The 27,054-nt window shown below is 33.5% G+C and overlaps 1 protein-coding gene across 1 annotated transcript; it reads left to right on the top strand.

Annotated features, from left to right (window-relative positions):
• LOC119081043 (semaphorin-1A) lies at positions 1 to 25,806 on the top strand. The gene is made up of 7 exons (XM_037189748.1): positions 1 to 1,021; positions 19,563 to 19,844; positions 19,908 to 19,998; positions 20,072 to 20,400; positions 20,749 to 21,084; positions 21,156 to 22,341; positions 22,436 to 25,806. Exons 2-7 carry the CDS (start codon positions 19,721 to 19,723, stop codon positions 22,662 to 22,664), a joined length of 2,295 nt encoding a protein of 764 aa, XP_037045643.1. The 5' UTR covers positions 1 to 1,021; positions 19,563 to 19,720; the 3' UTR covers positions 22,665 to 25,806.
• Positions 25,807 to 27,054: the final 1,248 nt, after the last annotated feature.

Genomic DNA, 27,054 nt, shown 5'->3' with positions numbered 1-27,054 from the left:
CTTTTCGTGCGGAGTTCGTTTGATTAGTTGAAAACGGTTTGCTAAACGTTACACACTCTGTCATATTTTCATTCATTCATTTCGTTTCTGTAAATAGAATCGTTTTGTTGTTGTTGTTTGTTTGTTGTTTGGGTGTAGGTATAGCAATATAAAATCCGAATGTGAACAGAGACAAAAAAAAATTTGATAATCCAGAACCAATAATTCAATTTTAGTAATTTTTGTTTAATTTTTCGGAATAATTTCGTGTTGTGAACAATGAAATACTTTTTCTTAAATTACATATGCCTTTGATAAGTATTGTGCCACTACAAACGCCAACTTTCCATTCTGCTTCGATTGGTTCTTTTGGTTAACACTTAAAGAGTGCGAGGGTGTGCTACGATATTAAGTGCTCCGTTTTAATGAAAATATAAAATTAAATTTGACTATTTCAAGCCTTCAATCGATTAAATTGTGTGATGTGCTAAATTTGAAAAAATTTAATAATAGAAAATTGCCGCCCATATAGCTTCAATTGAAAGAAACAATATTGTAGTCTTCAGCGCATATTATAATAAAGCCTAAGAGAGTGCATACCTTTGAACGAACAGCGCATACGGATAAAAAGTAAACTATAAACTTACTCAACATTTTATACTCACATACATCGTATGGTCGATGTCAACGTTTATACGTTTTTCGTTTATATATCCAAACTTTCTGAACGTCTGCGAATAAACATACAAAAATCTTTCCTCATCGTATTGTTGTTTACGTTGAAAAATAAACGAGGAAGTTTCGAAATAAAAATTCGACTAAGTGAAATTTTGTGGTTCGTGTAGTGTTTGACACAATTTAAATTAAATTAACAACGGTCCAACACGTTCAATTTTTTCTTTTAATTGTTAAATGGTCAATTGAATGACATACCGTAAATTTGCATTTTCATAATCATTGAGCCGACAAAATTCACATTACAACGGAATAAGCGAGGAAGACCGGATTAGTGATAATCAGCAATTATGATGGATAGTGCTAGGTATGTAAAACATTATGCCGCAGTCTTTTTTAATTGGTTTTTGTTCTTACCATTTCTTTTTTCTGAAAAAATTATTTGCTACAATAATCACAAATTTGATTGTCATGAGATTTTTCGTCGGTTTATAAACGGTACATCTAACTATTCATCGAAAAAAGTCAAGTCTATGACATTGATGGGAACCAACCAACTCTATTGTTATTGGGTTCGGTCTCAGGGTTTTTCTTTCAAAAGAAAATTAATCTCATTAGCTTATTGTTGATTCCTATAATTATTTTTGCAAATTTTCAGCATAACTTATTCTGATCGCGGTTGAGCATGATGTACATTTTACATGATGTACATTTCTATTAATTAAATTAAATTTTTATTTTTTATTTTAATTGGACGTACGTGATTCATTTCATGCGTGCCTTAACCAATTTTATTTGCTTTGATATTTAAACATGTGGGCCATGTAACGCTTTTTAATTATGAATTTTAGAACGTCCAAAAACGAAACGATTTTGTGAAGTTTTTATATTTACAATTACAAATAAGGGACCGCCATGTTGATGTAAAGGAAGCTCTTTATGACTTCCCCAGCTTTAGGAAGTTACATCCACTTTATTTCGAATCTTAGCTGTTATGGTAATTTTTCACTGACAGTCCGAATCTTGTACTTCTTTTGTTCGAACGATTGGAACGAATCTTTTACTTCATTAGTTAAATTGGATGTTTCTTTTCACCAAAGGATTTCCACTAGTTACTTGAACTCTACTACATTTGTCCGTGAAAGTACACGCTCTAGGGGGAAACTACGCGAACAAACTCTGTCCCACCTACTTCCATTGGCGCCTTCAATTGCCGTACTACTTCCTATTGGTCACCAATAGCAAGTTGCACCTGTCCAATCTTTGCTCGCGTAGCTTCTAATTGTAGCTTTGCTACGCGGTACATTTTATATTTATTTATTTATCGTATGGCTTCGTTACAATCAATCAATTAAAAGAAACTTAGCAAAAACATAGAACAACAAAAGTAGAAAAGTTCGTGAATCACTTCAGAGGTTTAAATCAAGATCTGTTAACCATTGAACAGCTCCTTCGTCCAAAAAATGCAATCCTCTGATTTCACCGTCAAATTTCCTCAGTGGACATTCATTAACAATATGCAGCATAGACTGATCAGCTGCACCGCAATCACAACCCGCCGATTCAGCCAAATTCCATATTTGAAGCATACGTCCACAATTCCCATGACCGGTACATTTTATATAAAAATGTATTTCTGGGAAATAAGTTAGTTGAATAGTTACTTCCCCCTCTACACTCTTAATCGCATAAATGTTTCGCTATAACCTATGCCAACAAAATCTGATTCCAACGGCGAAGAAGCACAATCAAAATTTCCGTTGCGTGGTTCTCAATTTTCGGTTGACGTACTAGCTAGTAACAAAAATGTTTTAATTTTACATAATCCTAATCCGCTTACTGGAGGTCTGCGTGTATTATCTAATTAAACAATCAAATTAGACTTCAATAATAATAAGAATAATGCGAAAAACATATTAAGTTCGTTTAGTTTGGTAAAGGTTATGATCACTTCGCTATAATGAAACCTTACTGGCTCTTATTGCATATCCATACGCTTTTAATACGTAAGAATATAAAATTCAACTTCTTTTTTTTAATTTACGAAGAAAGCCTACAGATAGTTACGTGAATAGTTTGTGATTAGGGTAATTACATTACCACTATTCATATAGTCACAACATTATTCTGCTAATGATGATATCCATTAACGTTGACTAATTGCTTTAAACATCATAAATTTTAAGTTTCTCGATGTGTTGTCCCCTTTGCGCTGTTAAACATAAAGCGTTAACTGTTTATTACATTGAAATTATTGTCATATGATGACTTATGATGTAACCGAAAACAATTTCCTGTATTGTTATTTCAACTTTCATTCGCATAACAACTATCCAACTATCAACAACAACAACAACAACTTTGGAAATTATATTTCGAAAAGTATAAAATGAATTGACCTTCGTCAATTTGTCTTTTTCTTTCCTAACAAACATCACCTTTTGGCGATAAAATAAAATCAACTTTACTCCTACGGAAATACAACCTGTCTTCAAATTAAAACTCTCCATTCATAGAAAGAAAAAAACATTTTGGAACTAATTGTGAATGCGATATATCATTTTCTTCATTGCGTTACACCCTGTGTGTTGTGTTGTACGTACATTATATGTTTTGACATTGCGAATTAGATTTCTTGCGTTCAAAAAAAAAAAAAAAAACTTCTTGAAAACTAAACAAGCAATTTATAGGTGCAGCAGGTGTTTAATACTGATTAATACGTTGAACACAGATTCATTTAAGAAATCGAACCAAACTTGAATAGCTTAGAAATACCTCAACAACATTTTGATATTTTTTTTCGTTCAAATATTCTCTGACAAAATATTAACTGGTTACATAACGACGTGTTGTACAGATAAAATACCTGTGCGGACTAAGAAAATGTTTGATTTGCAATTTTGATTTTATTTTTAAAATGATTGATATTTAATCGAGCATAGACATAGAGGAGGCTTTGTTGATTATGACTAGTGAATAGCCACAGAAATCGCTTATACATTATACAAATTTACAGCTGAACAATTAGAAAAAAATTTATAAATTACAAACCCGATGTTGACTATAAGATAAATGGTGAACCTGTTTTGATGACTGTGTCCAATACAAACGGTTAATTATTGCGTTAGCTATTTCGTTTAACATCTAATGCTATACCAGATGAAGCGTACAGTAATGAGTTTTAAGAAATTTTTTAGACAAACAAGTCGAGCAAACAAAAGAACTTGTTCAAGAGGTTGTACTGGTAACAATGTTCTGAACATTTTTTTTGTGTGTATGCTTCAACCGAAATTCACAATTGGTAAGCCTTTAATTCGCAACTCATTTCAAAAGCGTCCTGGTACCTCCCAACATATATTTGTAAACCATCTGCATACTCTCTTTGCATATCAAAAAGAAAACGAATTATAGTCTTAACATTTTCCGACAAAAGAAACAAAGAAGTCCAACCATTCAGTGGAATACAGAACAGTAGAATTGGCAGCAATTTTTATAGTATAACGTCTATAACCGCAAATGTGTTCAAAATTTTGAATTACAAATGTTTTAGTTTAAAAAAAAAGTCGTACACAGCAAACATGCCACGAATAAAATAACGCAATTAAGCGAGTCCTTGAAATAAATAAAAATTGCAAATTTTATCAAACAGAGAAGAAAAAAAAATAATTTTTTAAACAAAATCATTAATTACACACATACTCTATGTAATAAATACATAATAAATTGAAAATAAACTTAAATATAAGCAATAACAAGGTGAGGTATTGATGGAAATAAGGCATTTATATAGCTTATCACATGCTCGTCATTACAATTATTTAAGAAATAGCAGAATAATCTCGAGCAGAATGTATGCTGCATTCCAATATTTATATATCTTCCATTATTACTATAATACACTTAACGAATTACGTATATATTCAGATGGTTTTTACAATAAACAAACGAGGAAAAAGAAGTACAGTGGTGGTAAATACAATTTTTGTTTGGTTCTATCTGCTCTCGTATTTATAATACGAAATTCTGTGTTATTTTATTGTATTTATTTTTAGAACCATATTTTTCTCCTGTTTCTTTCATACTGTGCATTGCTAAAGATTCAAATTTAACGATAGTCACGTTTTGGAATATATTTAATACGCTGGCCATGATGAAGCGTCGCACTTCGTTTATAGAAGAATACTATCAGGAATGCAGTTCCATAATTATTTCATTTTTGCCGTGTCTGTAATAAAGTACATCCTATGTGGATGTCAAGGTTTTCAAAAATAAAAAAATTGGATAAAACTTCGTCACAATCACGTACGATATCTACCTGCTTCTTTTTTTTGACAATTTCAGTTAGGTAAAAATTCATTCTATTGCTCACGTTATTGAATGTAAACTTTTATTTGTGTATACAAAATATGGAATGTCTTTTTTTCTCTCGAAAGACTGGAAATTTTAAAATATAATTGTTATCTTACGTTGTCACGAAGACTGTTCTAGTCAGCACAATGGTATTTTTTTTCGGTGTATGTAGTGCATTCGTGAGTGTATTTTGTCTGTTTCTTATAGCTCATTGATAAGATATAAACGTTTTTTTTTGTCAATAACCACGCCAATCGTAAACTTTCTAAAAATGTGAGGTCGAATCAATATGAAAAAATGTGTCAGGAAAACTCCGATCTCAGAATTATAACAATTATTACAGTTCGTCACGTTATATGATTCATAGGTCCAGAGTGCTTATGTTTCGAACTTCCAAGAATTGAGATTATGTTTCTTCGAAGCCGAAAACCATGAGGTTGAGTACGAAATAATCATACTCGGTTCAGTAATTTCTGTAGCATTCCTTGCAAAATGCCCGACTTATTTATACAAGCAAGATATTGTCAAATTGCCAATTATTTAACTGTGTTAGCAATCGGTAGTTGTTTGGCATTATAGTCTCATATTTTTCTCATATTTATAATTTGATGTTTTGAGCACTGTCGTGTCGGGATTATTACATACGCAATAAACAAATTTGCGTATACGATGCTGTATGTTACAATTAAATCAATTTAGACTTATACGTACGCTTTCCCCGCGGTTTAATTAAATCCAACCGTAAGTCTGCTTCCAAGTAAATAAATTATTCTCATAAACAACTCACTGATACTTTATCTTAAGTCCAATATTAAACCCATCGTCACTTCAGATTCAAAGAAAAAGTGGAAGCTAAGTTTAAATTATAGGTATACATTATAATGAACGTAAATATCAGCGCAGCGTAAGATAAGAAGGTTTATACGAACTCAACTAATTAACAGGTGATTATAACTTTTGTATGTGTCATTTAACACACATAACAAGGAAGGAACACTTTTTTTTTGTTTAATTCATTTTTTCGTCATCGCTTAATTGACTATACGAAAAAAATGACGTCCATACTGAGTAATAGGAAAAGACGAACTTGTTTTATTGAATTAAAAGTCCCATTGTTAATTCTTCATCAAATCGAAGGTTAATCGAATATCTCTTTGTATTTAATTTGATTTGCTACCTAATTAGAATATATAAGAAGAAGAAGAAAAAAACGATTCATTAAATCACGTTTATGCACACTCAGCAAAGCATTAAACAAAAAAAAAACCGAATATCGATCTCATTCAAACATTACCCAACATTTACAACATTTAAAAATTTCCAAGTAAAATGATAGTCCGCACATGAAGCATCATTGAAAAACACGCATTTATTGATGATTCATTCTCTATGTTGGATTTTGAAACTAAAGGTTCAAGTGGACTTTTATTGATTTACTTTACCTGGAACTTGATCTAATAACGTTGATTCATTTCAACAAAATTGTATAAATATTTATGCTTTCTAGTTTGAAGATGATCGATTTCTGGTTCAGAGTGGTAGTCCGGTAGTATATTTCTGTGAATTCAATGTCTCAATAACCGCACATATTCGAGAAAAAAAAACCAATTGGCATAGCCAAACGCCCGCAAAGTAATTATGTTCGAATCGAGTCCATCATCAAAACTATACAATGGTCAAATTCTGACTATATAAACATATTCTTATAACCCACACATCGTATTTCGCCGACCTCACATGATGATTTGAGTGTTCACTTAACAAATTTTCTTGACAATATATGTTTTGATAACGTTATGAATAGTTTTTGTCCATTCGAATGTTATAATATGGATAATATAAACATTAGAGCGACGTTGAGTGAAGAAAGAAGAACACAAAAAAAAAAATTGAACGAAAATATTAAACCTGATATTTCTTCCTGTAACGAAAATGCGTTGACAAAACGTCTATCATCGCAGGCAGTTTGAGCGTTGTTAAGGACATGGGCATTTTTTTGTTGTTGTATTTGTTTTAATTGTGTGGTTTTTTTGTTTATTTATTCTAATCTAATAAATTACCATTATAATTTAGTCAACGGTTTAGCAGGTTGTTCAGATTTAAATGTAGGTGGCGAATTATAAACATAACACAGGCGGACGATAAATTAGATTACAACGGCACATGTTGAGCGTTAGTTCAATTAAATGTATTTGTCAATTTAAACGAGGATTTATATTGAATTACGCTGCGGTAATTTGTAAATTGTATACTCAACCCCAGTTCTAATATAGTTCGGTTGAAAATCCAGTTATCAGCTATAGTTGTTTACGAGAAGTTTTTTATTTTATTTTGTTTATTAGAAACATAAACTAAGCAAATTGTGTAACAACACTCGTAAGCATAAACTATATCCTAACCCAATTCAAATGGATGTTGTGGCAAGATAGGTCCAAGAACGTCAATTTAAATTTACCCTAAACAATTTTTCTACAATGTTTACTCAATATTTATTTTGGTAAATTTTTATTAATTATTATTTTCAGTACAGCTGGAAAGCCCCATAAACATTTATATTAGGTAATGGGTATACTTAGCAGATGATAATAACACATTGACTCATAACAGTAGTTAAATGCAAGCATATCCAAAATGGGTGTGATCAAAATTGACGAAAGTGATATTAACTAACAACCCTCTTAAAATGTGAACAGAAATCAGCCTTCCGCAAATAATGTTTGAAATTTGATACGATTTTTTGATGTGCCAAACGCTGTTGTACCATCATACAGTGGCTTAGATGTCGATGCTTTTATAATATATAAAGTAAAGATGGAATCGTTGTTTATACTATGCTCAAAATGTTAGTTGATGCAAACACATATGGCAAATAAAGAACGCGGGCTGTGTCACATACTAAGCTGTTCGGGAGAGACAATACTCAGACTCGAACTATATCTACAAAGTTGATTTAAAACCTAAAATAACCTTTCAACTGACACTGAACATGTTATTTCCATCTGTCGGACTTTTTAACAGTTGCTGCATGGGGTAGGCAGATTTTTTTTATTTATTCACAACAAGCAGACAGACTGGTGCTTTTTGCTTTTGATTTATTTAAACAATTTTAAATTCCTAGCAAAATCGATATTAAATTGTCCTATTCATTACTACAATGTTAGTTACCAGTCATACCAATTCACTTCCTCCATCAAAGCACAATATTCAATGAGCTTTAAACCTTGACATGTGGTCGTGATAAATAAAAATAAAAGGCAGCGCTAACATTGATTCGTTTCACATTCATAGACAAATACGTCGTTTACTAAACGTTTAATTCATTCGGAAAGAAATTAATTAACGCATAAAACCTCTTGAGACACTTATAGAGTACAGAAAATGGAATAGTGGAGGTCTGGTCAGCGTAATATTATTTTTCAAATTTTATCAATCAATTGACTTCAATTACCGCACACTGAATCTGTTCCGACGAAATTACATTGAGTCATTTCGGACAAAAAACGGTGATGAGTCTTCACCGCACGGATTTTCATTACAATTGAAATGCATATCCTTAATCGGTTTTACATTTTCACTTTTTGATTTGACCGTCAGACGTTTTGCGGTTAATGTGATGCATTTGTGGTTCTATCTCTCTCTGTAAACATAATTCTTTTTTCAAATTAACTTCGGAGATTAGTTAGGTCATCCGTAATGACTTTTCCATCCGACGCATAATAACAACTGATATCAGACATTTAAAGCATCCTGTCGGAAGTTACCCAACCAACACACATCGTTTAGGTAATAAAACAGATACACTCCAGCGTATCATACAAGAGAAGAAATAAAATTAAAAAAACGACTCGCATAAGCCAGTTTTCAGTGGTTTTTTCACCTAAGTACAACTAACTGGTTTTAAAAACTACCTTTCTACCTGTGTTTGTAAGTGAATTGAATCGTATATGAACGCTATTATAAGCATAATACAAGTTCGTAGTTTGGATAGTTCATTGATTCATGAATTGTATTTGCCATGCATTTTATATTACGCTTGTTCGTACGCTCTGTTATTAATGGCACGGCACCTACCAAGATATCTTACTTTTAAGCACCATTTCGTCTGACATTATACAACGCATTTATTAATGTGACGTTGTATGTTTTATTATAATGTATAGAAGTATGTGATATGCTTGCTTATCTACAAGAATAAATCAGATAAATTTAAATTTGTTTTATGTTTTCTATGCTCGAATATCAAAAAACGTAACTACGTATGCACACAAGTGAGTGCTTGTGAGGTTGTTGTTTTTTCATTTATTCCTGGACAGCTATAGATTTCGTCGCAATTTTGATATTACAATTTGCTATTTACAACTAAATACTTTGAATTGTTGTAATTGGAAATCTCGCGATTTCCGCATTATTGTTGTTCAGAAGATTTTTATTTTTGTTCTGTCCCAATTGCTGTATACTGCAGTCGGTCGGGTGTGTATACGATCTACAGTTCATTTCATACAAAATATTTTGAATCGTAAAACACCGCCGTAATCTTTGCGTTGAGAAGAAGAGCAGTAATAAAGAATACAAAAACGGAACTTTTTATGTTACGGTTAAGTAGGTAAGCCAAAAACAACAAAAATCAACTTATTTGGAAAATACAGTCACGTCGCGATCAGTGTAGGATGAATTGCGAGTACATAAAGCATAAAACTTTACAGAGCATCCAGAATTTCCACTTTGTTTTACCAAAAACTGGCTTCACTTTGGCGGTATAACTACAGTAGCCCAGGGCCGGATTAGCATTTACAGCGCCCTGGGCAACGAGCCTTGCAGCGCCGCATGAAAAATTTATTAAAGAAATTGTTTCCTACATTGTCAACAAAATCAAATAAAATGTTTTCAACATTTCCTCAAGAACATTATTTTCTAAGTAATGTGTAGTTAGAAACGGCGAGCGAGGCGAGGTGGCAAGCTTATGATAACATATAACCATATATGAATGAGAGATATATGATATAACCAGAGTTTTCGTGATTAATTCGCAAAACTTTCCCACAAACAAAAATCAAGTAAAGTTATAAAAAGGATTCGCTCGTATTTTTCGGGATTTTAAGTTTGAAGTTTGTAGAATGAATCCGAAACAATTTTTTCTTGAAATTCTTCTTGAAGAACAAATCAAATCAAACAAATTTATTTAGCAAATAGCTATTTTCAAATACAAAGTTCCAATACAATTCAAATTTACATCACAATTCTATAGTTTCATTCAGGTGTTCTTTCAATTTACACTCGAATGTCCTCTCATTATTCTCACTTTTCACTTCCCTTGGAAGATCGTTAGAACATGAACGCGTTGTGAGGAAAACCCAAGAAAAAAACGTGAATTTTTGACACAATATTTGTGATACTGTTACAGTTTCATTATATTGCGAGATTTACTCTACTTGGTAAGGCAACGCACTGCTCCTAGCATGAACACTACTTTGACAAACGTCGAATTTGGAGGCTTTTGTGATGAGAGCTACCGCCTAAGATTGATTGTATTGTGTGTTTGAACTCACACAACTAAAACAAGTCACCTATCTTCACGAAAGAAACGCAGTGCCTACTGTGACTTCATCAGCCTCCAAATATTTCTTATGTTCATGCTAGGAGCAGTGCGTTGGGTAAGGTCATGATTCGGAAAAAACGACTTGCGTTGAAGCAATTTCAAGGATCTAGGACTCGGGATCCCGAAAGTATTGAAGTTTAGGGCACTCTAGAATGATCCTTTGTCTTCACTCTGAAAGTGTTAGATCTTGAAGTTTAGGTAATTGGCCTTGGATTTCGACAAAAAAAATCGCGAATATATGCCATGAACAATTTTCAATGGGCGGAAACGAATTTGTTCTGCAGCTTTTCCAGCTGCTTTTTTTGTTCCAAACTCCCGTTGTCCGGCGATCATGAGCAGGTTTCAGCTCATGAGGAATTTATAAAATTTTCGAAAATTCCTCATGAGCTAAAAGCTTTCCATCATCCGACTATCACCGGCGACTGACGAAAATGAAGCAATGGAATGGTTATTGAAAATTATTTATAGTGTCTTCAGCCAGAAGCCTCAAAGTTCAACTTTTCTAAAGCACGACCATCATAAAAACGCTTTAAATAACCAAATACGAACAGCCTTGGGTTAGTCGATGTGCGTGTATTATTCAAAAATATCAAGTTAGATGTATATATGCATTTCTTGTAGCTCACATTTACCCCAAGAATGTAATGTACAGACGCAAGCGAAGCGAGCGCGAATTTTTTTTAATCGACGTTGATTTGTGCATGACTTATGTTGAACGTGAAATGATTACATTGTCGAGAAAATTTAATTTCTAAGCGCCCCTATTTTCCCAGCGCCCTGGGCCGGGCCCACTTTGCCCATGGGTTAATCCGGCTCTGCAGTAGCCTGTTTTCGTGAGCACCTTGTAGCTTTCAAGAAAATTTTGTAAATTTGCACACATCAGCAACAATTAAAGGTACATAACCTTATGCCAAATGTACGAGTTGCAAAATATTGTGTCTACATTTTTAATTTAATTAAATTTCTGTTACACTTCATTTCCCGGACATTTCTTCATTCATGCAATTATACGATCTGTGCTAACTAGGTGAAATTCTGACATAATGCACCTGATCGTGACCTCAGTGTACGAAAGTTTTTATAAAAAAAAATTGTTGTCTATGGAATTCGCTTCATTATTACATCACTGACGATGGTCGTACACCGGGAAATTCCCGTTGAATTTTACTCAAGACCTAGCCGCAATTATCTTATTTAGTTGAAAACATTCCACCGTAGTACACAGCTATTCTAACCCAGAAATATTTGAAATGTTTATTCCTAACATTAGAAAGAGCAAACCCACATTTAATGATACTTAACATGCGTATCAACAATGATAATGTAAAATTAACCGTTTCTTTGACTAATTAATTAATGGCTGGGCTTAATCTAGGCTGAAAAAAATAAATTATTTTATAATGCGATTACAATTCGTAGGAAAATGATTTTTTTTACTGCATTCGATGTGACCGGATAAAAATCCATTTTTTGTTGAAATGTTCTTGAACATAATTTGGTAAGAGGTGCATGAGCATAATGTAATAAATATAAAAGAAATTGGATATTGAGCTAGGTACAAATTAGAATCAAATTCGATCGAATATTAAATTGTTCATTAACAAATTCAAAGGTCATCAAATCAACGTCTCTCTGTGGCCCGTTTAACGAAATAGACAAACTTAATTTTCGATTAAATTTATTTCGATCAATAGCCAATTCAACCGCCCAAAATGTGTCGAACGTACATTCAATGTGGTAACATTGTCATTCGGCGTTTTAAGAGCTTTATTAAGAAAGTATTTTTACGATGGTGGAGAAGAATATAAATTTGTTATTTTGAAAAATCCATTTACTATGGATGGAGGTTATGGTTTGAAATTAATCTTCAAATTTATTATAATTCAAATCAATATTTAAATTAGAGAATTTAATTCCCATAGAATAGCACAACATGTGTGGCTTGTGGTGTTGTCGATTTTTTTCGTGGCACTTTCAAAATGTATCGTAAATGAGTATCGTTAAACGGGACCCACTAAAAACTACAACCGTAACCAAAAGGCGAAAAAAAAGAAAGAAAAACTCGTTTCGATAACGAATTCCTTTATGCTATTTATTTAGATTGATTTGATCAATCGCAGAATGTGAATGTTTACTCGGCTACTAACAGTTCAACTTGTAGGATGGGTATTCAAATTCGTTTAAGTTTTTTTTTTAACTGTATGCGGTACAATGAAATTCCAGTTGACTTTTATCAACAAACTAATAACATTCTAATATGATTCATTAGCATTATCTAGTTCAGTTGAAACTGCACTGTAAGCTAAAAAAAACCGAACGAAAACTTTGTTTTTCTAACGAAGTCTTTTTTCAGTATATCTTTGCTGGTCGTTCTCATATAACAAGTTTGGTGTGTATGCAATATAATGAGAAATGAACTCGACATAGATATGATGAGAAATGGCTTTCCGGTGACTTAATTTCTGGTGCACGTTATGTATAAGTTTGACTTTAATAACAGAAAATTACTTCTTAAGTAGAAAAACATCATGATCCAGCTAACCAACACTGTATCCGTTGATATTATCGGTCAAAATTTGTTTATTATTAAAATTTATGATTTATAAATTATATTAATCAAACGTGTGGTATGTTTGCTGACAAGGTACAAGCATTACTGTTTCATGAAATTATGGCTTAAGCGCTGACTTTGTATAAAAATAATAAACTGCGACTTTAAACAGAATTATATGATAATGAAACCTTAAAAGCGACAACGTTGAATCGACAACAACTTGTTCATTTTAAGGTGTATATATGGTACGTGGCTGTGACCTATCTCAGCCTGAAGTGAAAGATTTTATGTTTTTCCGTTTCCTCTAAACAAAAAGCTAAAATAATCTAAAATTCAAATTAGGGAATATGTGGTCATGAGTACGTGACAACTTGTACATTGAAAGAATGTATACCTTTCACTTGTAAGTTTAAACGAGCATGACGACAAATTTTAAATATTATTAATTTTGTGTGAAGCGACAGCATTCAAATGTTTGCTTCAAATGAATATTTTTACCACAGTAGATACCAATGCGATTGTTCTTTATTTAACCGTGTCTTCTTTAACTAATTCTTAAAGTTTGACGGTTGAAATGTTTGTAAATGGCTTAGAGAACCCACGTCGTCGTCGGGTAATGATTGAATAACTTCTAAGTGCCGAATAGAAGAATTATAATTCCAACAATAAATTGTCATTTTTTCTGAACTTAATCCTCGGCCAACATGGGTTGTGTTATGTTCCACAGCGCAACAAAAAAAATTATGAAATCCCTTTATAGATCTTTGTAAATTCATCGAAAAATTTTATGCAACATCCAAATTACCGTCGTCTGTTTTCTGTTTTTGTTTAAAATTTCTCAACCACATTTACGTGTCAGAATAAAATTGAATATTCGCATCAATAAATCACAAATATTACTACAATAGTTACTTCGTTTCAATAAAAAATTTATATTTCTGCTTGAAATGCCATTAAGTCAAAACGACACAAAAAGACTTGGAAGCTTATAGAATTTCGGACAATCAATTTCAAGGATGAATAAAATGGGGAAATCATTTTGATACGTGAACATGAATACAAACTTGAATGCGTGTGAGATTTGACAATTATCAATGTTATCGCGAAGATTGGTTTTTATTGTTACAAAAATCATAAGGTTACTTTCGCATTTGACCAGGGTCGTATCGTGACAATACAAAGCCTCCCGGCAAAGTCTTTGTTTTAAACGACGATAATTAAATTGTATTGATGACATCTCGATAAAGTAGCACACATCCATTGATCATTCGATAACACTTAAATCAATAAATTGACAACGAATGACATCTTCACTATTATTGCCTTTGCATCACAACAACTTATTTGCGTCAAATTCAAAGTGATTTAGCATTTTGCGAGGCATTTTATCTAAGTGATTCATACAGAGGAATCATTATTTGCTATAGCAATTATTAAGACCGATTAATTAAGGCAAATTAGCATCTTTTTCTGTTGTTTTTTCAGTAAGGTTATTCAATATCACTTAGTGAATTCACATTGCAGAGTAGTTTTAGTACATGCATCCGTTGTTTAGCCTGTATACGACAAACGTAACGATAAATCTGTAACTTCGTTCTTAGAGGTGTGCGCCGATCTTAAAATAGTCGGCGGCGGTGCGCCGACTGGTAAGGAATCGGCGGCGGCGCGCCGGGAGAAATTTATAGTCGGCGGCGGTGCGCCGATCGGCGCGCCGATAAATTTACAAAAAAATCTAAATTTTTCGAAAATAATGCAAAAACACTGAATTCTTACTGTCTTGCGATCTGAAGTATCAACCACTTATACAAGGGGAATCAACTGAGACGTATCTCACCTTTTATATTTTGAATGTACAATAACTGACCTATTATTTTAAAAACATCTATTTTAATGAATCCAAGAATGATTAGTGGTTTGCGTAAATGACATATAAGTTAACTTATCAGTTGGAAATTTTAAGTCACATCTTCATACTAGATGTTCTGCAGGTTTCTTATTTCCAACTATAATGTATGCCATTTACGCAAACTCACTTTCAATTTATGCAATACCCGTTCCTGTTGCCTTTAGTCAACGCACTTCTGTTATGTGATGCTACGATGGGTTTATTCGAAGTAGCTTTTCACTGAAATGTCCTTTCCCATCAGTAGATGGCAAAACGTTTTCATGCAAACTTTAAAATACCAGTTCAAGTCAAACGTTTGCTGCTGTCTTGTGAAGGGTGTTCTTAGAGCAACTGACGATGGCCAGACCACGCTGGCCTGGGACCGCTATTAACACCTGAGGTCGAAACAGCGATTTTTCTCTTGAATCACTCACAATTTGGAGGGAAGAGCTGAAGTAGCTCTGTTTGTTTTTATTGTTTACTCTCGTTTTTTCTTATTTGCTCTCATTTTTCTGTTGTAATCAGGCTGTTGTTGTGTTTGTTTTTGTTGTTGGTGTTAATTTAATTTAGTTAGGGAACGAGGAGCGAGAAGTGCGTTGCTTTAGTCCATCTTCGATGTAGGAGTGAGATCGTAGTAGAAGGTTTTCGCAAATAAGAGATTCAGATAAACTTAAATTTATAAGTAATAAGCGTAATAAGTGTATAGACTACGCCAAAATGATTTTTTCCCAAATTTTTTACATAAAGCAGCTAAAAATTGAAAATAAAGATACCCGTATCTCGTCTTTTGACGAAAAAACTTGAAACCGAAAAGATTTTCCACTTTATAAATTCCTGAAACATGTGATTTGCGCCATTTTCCACCCAAATTCCATATAAGGTCTTAAGTTTGCCACTTTACAATTACATTAGTATCACACAGTTTTGACTGATTCACTGAATTTTGTTCTCTTTCTTCTTCCTCTTATCTGCATCAACAGATAATAAGAGAAACGTCGTCTGCCGCCTGCCGTCTGCCACGCTTCATTTCATTGCACAGAAAATAGAGTAACGTACCCAAGGGTTCACGGTAAGTGAGGATACAGAAAATACAAATGCTATTTCGACCTCGGGTATCGATGGTGATCCCCAGTTGTATCCATCGATACCCTTCCCAAGACAGCAGCAAACTTTTTCTTTGGACTAGTATTTAAAAATTTGCATAAAACACTTGCCATCTACTGATGGAAATAGGATACGTTATAGAAAGCTACTTCGAAGATAACCCTATCGTAGCATCAGAAACAAAATCACTGTCGTACAGTGCAGGTAAGAAGAAAAACCCAAAGTTTTTACAAATTTTTTTTAACCAAAAACTCATTTCTACGCATATAGAAACCTGACTTATAAATTAAGAGAGATAAACATTTGCTAAAACCTTGTACTCAGACACACACTTTTGTATAGATTTTTCAATTTAAGTTTATATTGCCGCCCATTAAAATGGCTGAAAGCACTAAACGTATAAAATTTCGGCGCGACGAAAATACAATCGGCGGCGGCGGCGGCGTGAGCTATTATTTTTCGGCGGCGGCGCGCCGAAAATATAGCAAAAAATCGGCGGCGCGCCGGCGTAAAATCGGCGGTGCACACCTCTATTCGTTCTTAAAGAATGTTTGATGAAAAATCTGTTACTTCATTTGTTTTAATATTTTTATATTGACGAGTGGAAATGTCGCCCTGCCTTCGGCTCGGGCTACAACGTATACCCACTCGCCAACGTATACCTGTTTTGTACGATTGATTCGAGGCAAACGATTTCCCTTCCTTTGGGCTACAAGCGAAAGTGCCTCAGATCAACCGTCCCAAACAGGTACCTACTAAGGGCCGAACGTCCGAGAAAAATTCACTCATTTTGGGCTCGTTGCATGTAAAAAATATTGAAGCACGAACGTAATGTAATATTATTGATTCGTTGCAAGTATGTGTATCCCCGTATCCCCCGCAGAAAGTTGTCATTATACCTATGTATGTTCAGCCCCCACGAAATTTGTCATTGCATTACAACGATACTATTTTTACATGTGAAGAGTTGTTCTAATTTATTTATTTTGCTTTGATTTAACTTGAACTTTCCGCATTGGATGCTGTGAAGTAATTCATTTATTTGAAAACGATTTTATTTATTCGAAAACTCATTCTGGTTTATTTCAGGAACTTTCTTTGGAAACTGTTATATTGATTCTCGTGTAATTCTCTCTACATATTCTACTCTGGTCAACAAAACAGTTTCAAAAACTTGTTCCTTAAATACATACTTGTGAGTTCGGCCACAGCACTGCTTCTAGCATGGCCACTGAATTGACAAGTGAGGCTTTAGTGATACAAAAGAAACACAGTGCCTAGTGTGATTTCATCAGCCTCCGAATATTTTCTATGATCATGCTAGATCCTTCATGTAATGAATTACTTCCGTTGCACCCAATGTAATCTACTAATTCTGAAATTCGAGACGTCACGTTATAAACTTAAGCTGAAAGGTTCTTTGTTCATTAAGAACATTGTCCGCAATTACGTCCCAAAATAACAACATATTCAAATCTATGAATTCTCGGTCAATTTCGCAGGTTACGTGAAAATATAACGGCGTTGATGTAAGAGCAAGCTAAAAAATAATAAAATAATTAACTTTTAAAAGTTATGAGAAGTAGTTCAAATAGTTTATCTCAGAGACATTCATTTTGGTGTTAGTTGAATCTATCTTCGAAGCAAACTATATATTTAAAAAAAAAGATCTTTGAATCACTTAACGTACATATATTCAAATCATTCGCAGTTCGTAATAAACATAACCACCATTTGATTACATTATCCACACTGTTTTGTGTGTTCAATTGAAATAAAAAAAAGCTTTGAGAGTAGAAGAAAAAAAGAACTCAGCTCAGCCATAAAAAGACGAAAAAACCACACGTATAAAACCTGAGGCTAAGAGTTTATTAAATTTAATAAGTATTTGTTAAAGGTTAAGCAAATCGTATTATGTATATATGACTCAACCCAGGAATTGATGTGTCAACTAAATGGCCTGTTGGTTAATCGGATTAGAAACATTATACAAATATTAAGGTAGAGAATATTGTATAAAGTTGCATGTTGGTTATTATGTTCGAAGCGAAATGCCTGTAAGTTGTTTCCCTTTGTGTACACTTTTAAGAACGAATCACGGTGGATAGACACGCAAAATTTTTTTCATATTTTTTTTTTTACAAAACCATGAAGGTTAGAGTTATAATATAAAACGAGTTTATATCGGTTGCATAATGTTGTCGAATTTATTGAAATTTTATGTATACGTAAAAACACACCTATTTTTAATTTGTGTGGCCTGATATATTTAGGTTGTAATAAACAGAGAGATTTTTTATTATTATTATTTTTATTAAAATGTGGAACGCATTTTCGGGCACAGAGGAGAACATGCATCGTAAATATTATTATTCCTAGGCTTAAAAGTTTTATAAGAAGATCACATAAATCTTGATTCATATACGACTTGGTTAAGTAGCAACACGTACAAAATAAATGCAATATTCCCTCTCACATAACGATAAACCCCGTGTGTAACGAAACTGATCGAATTCGAACTGCAATCGTAAGAAAAATATCTACACACCACACATTTATACAATCAAATGAGAGAAGAAATAATATTAAAAAAAACTGGTCGTAAGTCGTTGTATAATTAAAGTCCAATGAGTATGAGTGAAAGAGTTGTGCAACGCTTGACTTAACATAACAATATATGTTGCGTATAGGTGAGGAGCAGAGATGCTACACAAAATATTTATTGAAGAAATACAACAACAACAACGAAAAACCTCACCGAGCTGATTGCCATGATTTTATAGATTTATTGAAACTATACACATACCACGTAATGGTTTTGTGTTTTTTTAATGAGGATTATCTTGTAGATTTACGTTAAGTCAAAGACTAGTTATTTATGAGGCAGATTTTTTTTTTCTTCTCCTCTCGGCTGAAAATTAAGTCTGATACATAAAGTCATAAAAATATAAAAAAAATTGTTGAAAGTTGCCTGATAAAAACTAGAATCTGCTAAAAAAGTACAGTCAGGATAGAGCTAACTTAATAAGAATTAAATGCATAATAATGAAGCATCACATTTCGAATGCAACATAATATATAATACCAAATGTACCAAAGCGTTGTCGATGTCGGGGTCATGTGACACACTACTTAAACGAATTTATGCTTGGTACACATAGATTAGAAAAATGCTCGTGTAGAACATTACAATTAAACCTAAATGGTCTGACCCAATTAATGTGATAAGCAGTTAGACACATTGTTTTTGTTATATATTTTATTGCGCTCTTAAACAGTGGTCCGAGAAGAAAATCTTAGAAATTTGATAATTTATGCATGAATGTTTGAGATAAAGATGGTTGTCCCGTTAAAATTACACTTCAACCGAATGTTATCTTACCGAATTTACTAAAGCAAATTTCTATTTTCCATTACAGATTACCGGAATGTTATCCGCAGAATTAAGGATTCCATTTGAACCATCGCTAGAATCGCCGTTACGTCGGACTCGATTCAAATGAACGCACGAGATTTATGAAATCCGAAAACTTGTTCGAATCTATCGAAATTTTTCATTCCAAAATTTTCTCTGAAAATGAAGCAAATGCGATACAGTAAGATGTCCACCATTTTAGGTGTTTGTTTTTGTTTGGCTACTGTGATAGTAAGGGTTAGCTCGTGGACGCCGGACGTTGTTCCAAAGTTGTACATAAAATATGGTAAGTTGCGGATTCATGTGCACCATTAACTGAATTCACAACAAATCACTATTTACCTTGCAGATCAAGATAAACTTCCAATGTTCTACGGGAACTTAACTGACTACTTTAAGATATTAGATCAAGATGACTCAACATTATTGATCGGCGCAAGGTAACTCACGAACAAATACATTTTGAAAAACGATTGAAATTTTCAACGAAATGTTTTTTCTTACTTCAACCAGGAACTACGTGTACAACGTTAGTTTATCGAATTTATTGGAGAATCAAAGCGAACGCATTGAATGGCACTCATCCGATGCTCATCGAGAACTGTGCGCGCTTAAAGGGAAGCAAGACATGGATTGCCAGAACTATATTCGAGTGTACGCACGATTGCCGGACAATCGAATCACGATTTGCGGTACCAATTCGTATAAGCCACTTTGTCGTATATATGCAAAGCATACAGACGAAGCAAGTGGAAGAATGACAACGGAAATGGTGACCGAATTAGAAGCACAAGGAAGATGTCCGTACAATCCGACACACAACAGCACCTATGTTTACACAGGTATGTTAGACGATTTTTTGTTGTCCTTTGTTCAAATTGCATGGATGTCTAGCGTGTCTAACGACGACAAGGTTGCTTTTTATAATCATTTTTAGAAGACATACGGAAAGTCAGATACAGTCAACTACTCGTCTTAACGATGTGTCAATTAGCAAGTTAAAAAAAAATAAAACGCGCGGATCTTTTGATCTTCGTAACGATAACTCGTCATGCTAATTATTATTTTTGTGATGTAGCGAGACACAGTAATTGATAAATGTTGAGAATAATAGAAAACCCTCTTCTACCAGCCGAACGTTTCATCAAATTGAATCGTCGCTTATTTCTCTATTCGCTTTGTTCTTGCAGATGGTCAACTATATTCGGCGACAGTTGCTGATTTCTCCGGTGCTGATCCGTTGATCTATCGTGAAACGCAACGCACAGAACAATACGATCTGAAGCAACTCAATCAGCCGGCATTTGTGTCAGCTTTGGAGCACAACGGCTATGTTTTCTTCTTTTTCCGAGAAATTGCAATGGAGTACATGAATTGTGGAAAAACGGTTTACTCAAGAGTGGCACGAGTATGCAAGAACGATAAGGGAGGACCTTATAAATTTATTGACCGTTGGACATCGTTCCTGAAAACCCGATTGAATTGCTCCGTGTCTGGGGAATATCCTTTCTATTTCGACGAAATACGTGAGTACACTTGAGTTCTTGAATGGGACATTTGACCAATTTTCTAACGAATAATCTCCGTTTGATTGTAGAAGCTACAAGTAAAATCATCGAGGGCATTTACAACAATGGCGACAAGCGTCAATCCATAATCTATGCAGTCTTTACAACACCGACAAATGCAATTCCCGGTTCAGCAATATGTGCATTTAAAGTGGACGATATAATGGAAGCATTTGAAGGACGTTTCAAAGCACAGAAAGACTCTACATCCAATTGGCTACCAGTTCCACCCGAATCCGTTCCAGAACCAAGACCTGGAAAATGTGTGGATGACAGTCGAACTTTGCCATCAAATTCTGTGAATTTCATAAAAACTCACACACTTATGGATCAAGCGGCTGGTGCAATGTTTGGTGGACCGTTGCTGACTCGGGTCAACCTTAAGCACCGTTTCACCGCCATAACAGTGGATCCACAAATTTTATCCATGAACGGTAATACCTATGACGTCATCTTCGTGGGTACAGACGATGGACGAGTTATCAAATTCGTCAACATCATATCGGCGAATGACACAGAACAAGCCGAACCAGTTGTTGTTACTGAAACCCAGGCTCTACCGCATGGAATGCCAATCAAAGAATTGTCCGTCTCGGCAAATACTCAAACACTGATTGTTGTTGGCACCGGACATATTGTTTCCATACCATTGCACCATTGCTCGAAGATTGTGCGTTGCAGAGATTGCTTCAATTTACAAGACCCGTACTGTGTGTGGGACATTAACAATCATGAATGCACGTCGCTGCTGACAAATCCCAACGTTCACTCCAACCCTGACGGATTCATTCAAAATATGAGTGGAACGGATGGCATTGATTTGTGTAAGAAGTACGGTGACTCTGCCGGTAATTGGATTGATCCACCGCCACCAATTGTTATTCAATCGACACGAGGCACTGTGTCAAGTGTAGGGCGAATGCCGCCTCACGTTTCATATGACAATGAGATAACAGTCACTTCCATTGACGGCGTTGAATTGACGAATCAAATAAACAGTATTCACAAGACTCACATTGATCCGTTGGTCAAGGAGCGCATTGGAGGTGCTGGTGGTGCTGAAGCAGCCGAACAGCGTGTGCATTTGGGTAGTCCGTCGATAATAACGTTAATGTGCATTTTGTTCGTCTTTGGACTTTTCATCGGTTTCTGTGTGGCGAAAATGAAATGGTTGATGTCGTTGTGCTACCGAGAACATCATAACACAATCAATGCGTAAGTTTACCACTGCAAAATTATTCTTTCTTTTCAAATTGTAGTAGGAAGTGAGAGTCGATCAACACTTAAATAATTTCGATTTCCATTTCAGATACGAGAAACGACACATGCAACCGCTTAACAGTGCCAAGAAGACAAATTTACTCATCTCAACGGCGACGCTACCATCGAATGCGTCGTGCAATATCAAAAAGGATAATTTAGAGCAAGAGTTTGCCAAAGATCGAAGTCATGAGTGCAAAAATTCGACGGAAAATCTAGAAAAAGAAGTGAATTGCAAAACCGGAACACTGCAAAAAGTGAAAAAGACTTACATTTGATTGGTGAATGAATACGACGACGACGAGTGAAATTGTGATTTTTTAGGAATGAATTTAGCTTGAACGTGTTGAACTTTTAGTCTGGTCAATTTTTTAACGCCTTTTTTTAAACATTTTTTTTTATTTTTTGCATTTTTTTACGACACATAAGCATAGTCAGTGAAGATAATAGTATTCAGCTACTAGGTGCTTGGTGAAGATGTAAAAACAAAAGGTTTTTTATGGAAGATATAGTGAGAAGGACATATGCTTGAACGAATTAAAACTGACCACCGTATTGCACTTCGATCTTTAAAGTAACAAAATGGAGATGTGTGTAGGCTCTTCCGATCATTTTATTTATATTTTGTACGAATGCATTGGATTTTGTAAAAATAAAGTTTAATTAGGATTTTATGGAAGTTTTGATCTTCTTGTTCATCTTTTTGTAACAAATTATTGAGGAAAAATCAACAAGAAAAAAAACGGTTTTTTTAAGAAATTCGTTTTCTATTAAAATCTAAACAAATCAAAACAATTGAAGAGTTAAAAAATTAATGTAAAATTCATGTGATATTCTAAACAGTTTTTCAAATTATTTTATTTTTTAGCTTAGCAATTAAATTAAGGAAAAACATTTTTAGTAAATAATTTAGTAATACAATCTCAACTGACTGAAGTTTGGTTTAAACATTAGATTTGAAAATGTGTGCTACGGAATCAATGACCAGAACGACCATTAGGAAATATTTTTTATTGTCAAGCCATTTAAAGCAAAATACTCTGTTTACCAGACCTCAGGCACGATCGTTGAATGAACGAAAAAACAGAAATTTTGAGCTGTGGTCTAAATATAATAGATCTTTCTGATGCAATCTACAAACCATCTTCAATTTTATATAACAAAAAAAATGTGAACATCATATGGATACACCATATGTCGATAATACCGACCCAATGCCACACAGGTGATTTCACAATGTTATCATAGTGCTCTGAGAATTTTATTTTCCTGTCTTTATATTTGTTTTATCTATGTACACAATATGGTGTGGTTGAGTGCTCGCACCTTTTTATTAGTAAACAATAACGATGAAGAATTTATTTTTTCAAGCTCGAGTTATCTGTGAATTGAATATCTTATCTGAGAGAAAATGAATGTTCAACATCTTTTCGTGTTAAATTGATAATATTATCTTATCATTCTAGTATCCTGCAATTAATGCAGTAAATTGATATAATGAAAATTGCACATCGATGATGACCACTTTGATTTAAACCTAGTTCCATCTTCTTTCCGGAACCACTAATCATCTTTCATTGTCAGAAATGACCGAAATTACCGATGACCTACGGTTAATGTGAAATTATAAAATGAATAATAAGTCGAATGAAGTAGAACATTTTGTATCTTAAGCAAAAGAAGTGACATATTTAATGACTATAGGAAATTAACCTTTCATTTCTAAAAGGATAAATATAGGCTGGGTGCATGACAGGTAATGAGAAATTCAGCAATTATTCATTTGATCAGAAACCCTGGGTATTTGTCGAGGGCAACATCACCAAAGAACGAAACTCCCATATCTCTGAAACTACTCAATTGATTTAAAAAAAATAATATTTTTTCTGAATGCCCCATACCGACCAATAACTCGAAGGGTGCAGTGACACAAAAAATGGTTTCTCAATTTACAAACCAGATTCTCTAAAATGTTTTAAAACATTATCTGAGTCCAAAAATCAGAAGAGGTTTACTGTGATATTTTTGAAAAATAGCTCGTTATGGAACATTGTCCTACTTCGCGATTTTTTGTGTGTGAGTGGCTGCGACTAAAAAATTATTTTTAATTGAATAGTAATCTACAAATACAATTGCTTATTTGGGATGTCCTTGCAGTTGGTTTAATTTTTTTCGGATTTTATACAAAATCTTCCGAGCCGTTGGTCGGATAGACTTGACATGGTACTCAAAAAATCGGAATTAATTCTAGCTTACAGGGGAAAAAAAGTTTATGAACATCAGTTGAGTAGTTACAGAGATATGGGAGCTACGTCCTTTAGTGATGTTGCCCTCCTTATATATTAGATTCTACATGACAAATGTTTCATCGTCAAATGAAAAATAATTGGCTATCTGAACATATTATTGTGACCCAACATAGGTCGAAGAAATTTCTTTGGAATCAAAAGTTCTGGTCAATTCCGCCGGTCCGTACACAATCTTTGTTTAAACCCAACATCACCAATATATAAGAATTATAATGAGATATAATATGAGATATAGCATTTATATTACTGTAATAAACTAGGATATTAAAGTGCCTGAGACCCTTCGATTTTACAATCGTAAAATGAAACACACCACTAAACGTAACACTGCATGATTATGATATGAACAATATTTTGATTCCAATTAATGATGATTTCGAACATACAGTTTGGTGCAATGATTTTAGTGGTAAAATTTGCGTTCTGTTGATTTTTGATTTAAAAGAAATGAATGGGAGAGATTGTGATTATCACTTATTAGTATAGGTTGACTTAATATGGTATAATATGGTATAATCTATAACGTAAATTATATTTTGGAATTATGTTATCGAACGATATCATCGATTGTGTTGAGAGAGAATCGATTTGCTTGTTAGAACCATTCGTAGGCGAACCGTTGGTCAATCACGTTTATGAATTAAAAGTCGTTCATTATGGTTTCTTCTACGTTTCTACATGGGGGCTCGTCCGGGAAACCGGTATCAATTGTATGAGTGATACATCCTTCGTCGACTTATAAAGTGAAAATTGCAATCTCTTCAATATCAGAAAAATACTCACAAAATTTAAAAATAAAAAATTCCGTTTAAACTATGATACGATCACCAGGTGCTTTATCAATTTTACTCACGCCTTTATAATAATCCATAATTGTATTGCCTACTTTATTAGCATAAATGTCATGCCTTTTACATATACAATATACTGCATCAACAAACAAGTAACGCATAGCAAATGAACAAAACAAGAGTGATTCCACCGATCCAAGAAAAATGAAATACAAAAAAATGAAATCAAATAAATAATTAATAAGAAATTCTATGTGAAAAGCGAAAGGATATATAAATTTTACTAAGTGGAAGAAAATATTTTGTTATAAAAATATTAGCTTTAAAATACAACAGAAAATATATTTATAGAAATTTTTAAATTTTAGTTTTTAGTCCGGCAGTCATCAGATTTTTTTTTCTTTATCAAATGAATATCAAAATCGCGCTTCTTAAAGTAATCGAATATATAGAAAAAGTAAAATACCAAAATAAGAGTAGAGTTCAATGTATTTGTGTATTTGTTTATCCGTCCAGAAAACCATATTCTATTCAACTAACACACAAACAAGCATTATATTGAAACATTTATTTATCAAAATTTGCTCAAAATCTATGCAAAACATTTATGAAATCCGCAACAAACCGCAGCATCAATGTTTGATTAATTTAAAACGAAAATAAAAATCCATTTACGACAGGAAATATAGATCTAGATAGATCGACGAAATGAATTCAAAACGAAATCTATTTCGAATGTTCACTATTCCGGGACAAAATGTTATTTTTTAATAAATTAATTAATTGTAATATATTAGTTTCGTGTAATAAAATTGTAATTACAAACAAAGTATAAAAAAATAAACAAAAAAAATAATTATTTAATGTTAAAACGGAAATTGTTTTACTTACGGCACTTAGAAATTCATGAAAATCGATTTCCCAAAAATAGTCTCTTCTAATATTTTTTGTAGCTGACCTCGGCTGCGGCTGTGGTTAGAAATTCGCAGGTTCAATAGGAAATTATGAGTTTTGGTTAAAAATTCGGAGATACACATGACTTAAATACGTCAAGACGTCAACATTACGCTATATCGTCAAATTAAGTTTTACTGAAAAATATTGAAAACTTCCTCAGTCTAACAAATGGATTTGAGGCCCACCCAAGTACCCTAATGAAATGCAGCCCGAGATTCTCGGGCTGAGAAGACAAATTGGAACATAGAATCAAAGAGAATTAAATATAGAATTGTGATATGTCACTTGTTGTGACATAAGAGTTCGTGAAGAAACTCGGAAATTGAGTCCCTAAGGCTTGTTTTCACTTAAACAAATGTATCGTAAGAAAGCTTCTTTGAAGATTTTTATTGTTTTTCTAGACGTTTCATCTTATTAAAGCGCATTTGGGCTTATGCACCAATTACATTCTCATCAGCAGGCACAACGCATCAATATTCTATTTTTACAAAAGAGGTAGAAAGGACAAATATTTTTGGATGTTTGTCCACTTCCAGTGGTAATATATCCTAGCCTAGGCCTTTTATTTTACTTTTGCAGGCATTTTGAAGTGATCATAGCGCATTTAGGCT

Source organism: Bradysia coprophila, unplaced genomic scaffold (genome assembly GCF_014529535.1).
Source record: "Bradysia coprophila strain Holo2 unplaced genomic scaffold, BU_Bcop_v1 contig_350, whole genome shotgun sequence".
Taxonomy (NCBI): domain Eukaryota; kingdom Metazoa; phylum Arthropoda; class Insecta; order Diptera; family Sciaridae; genus Bradysia; species Bradysia coprophila.
Note: the sequence above shows the minus strand (reverse complement) of the source record. Positions and strands in the feature narration are given on the sequence as shown.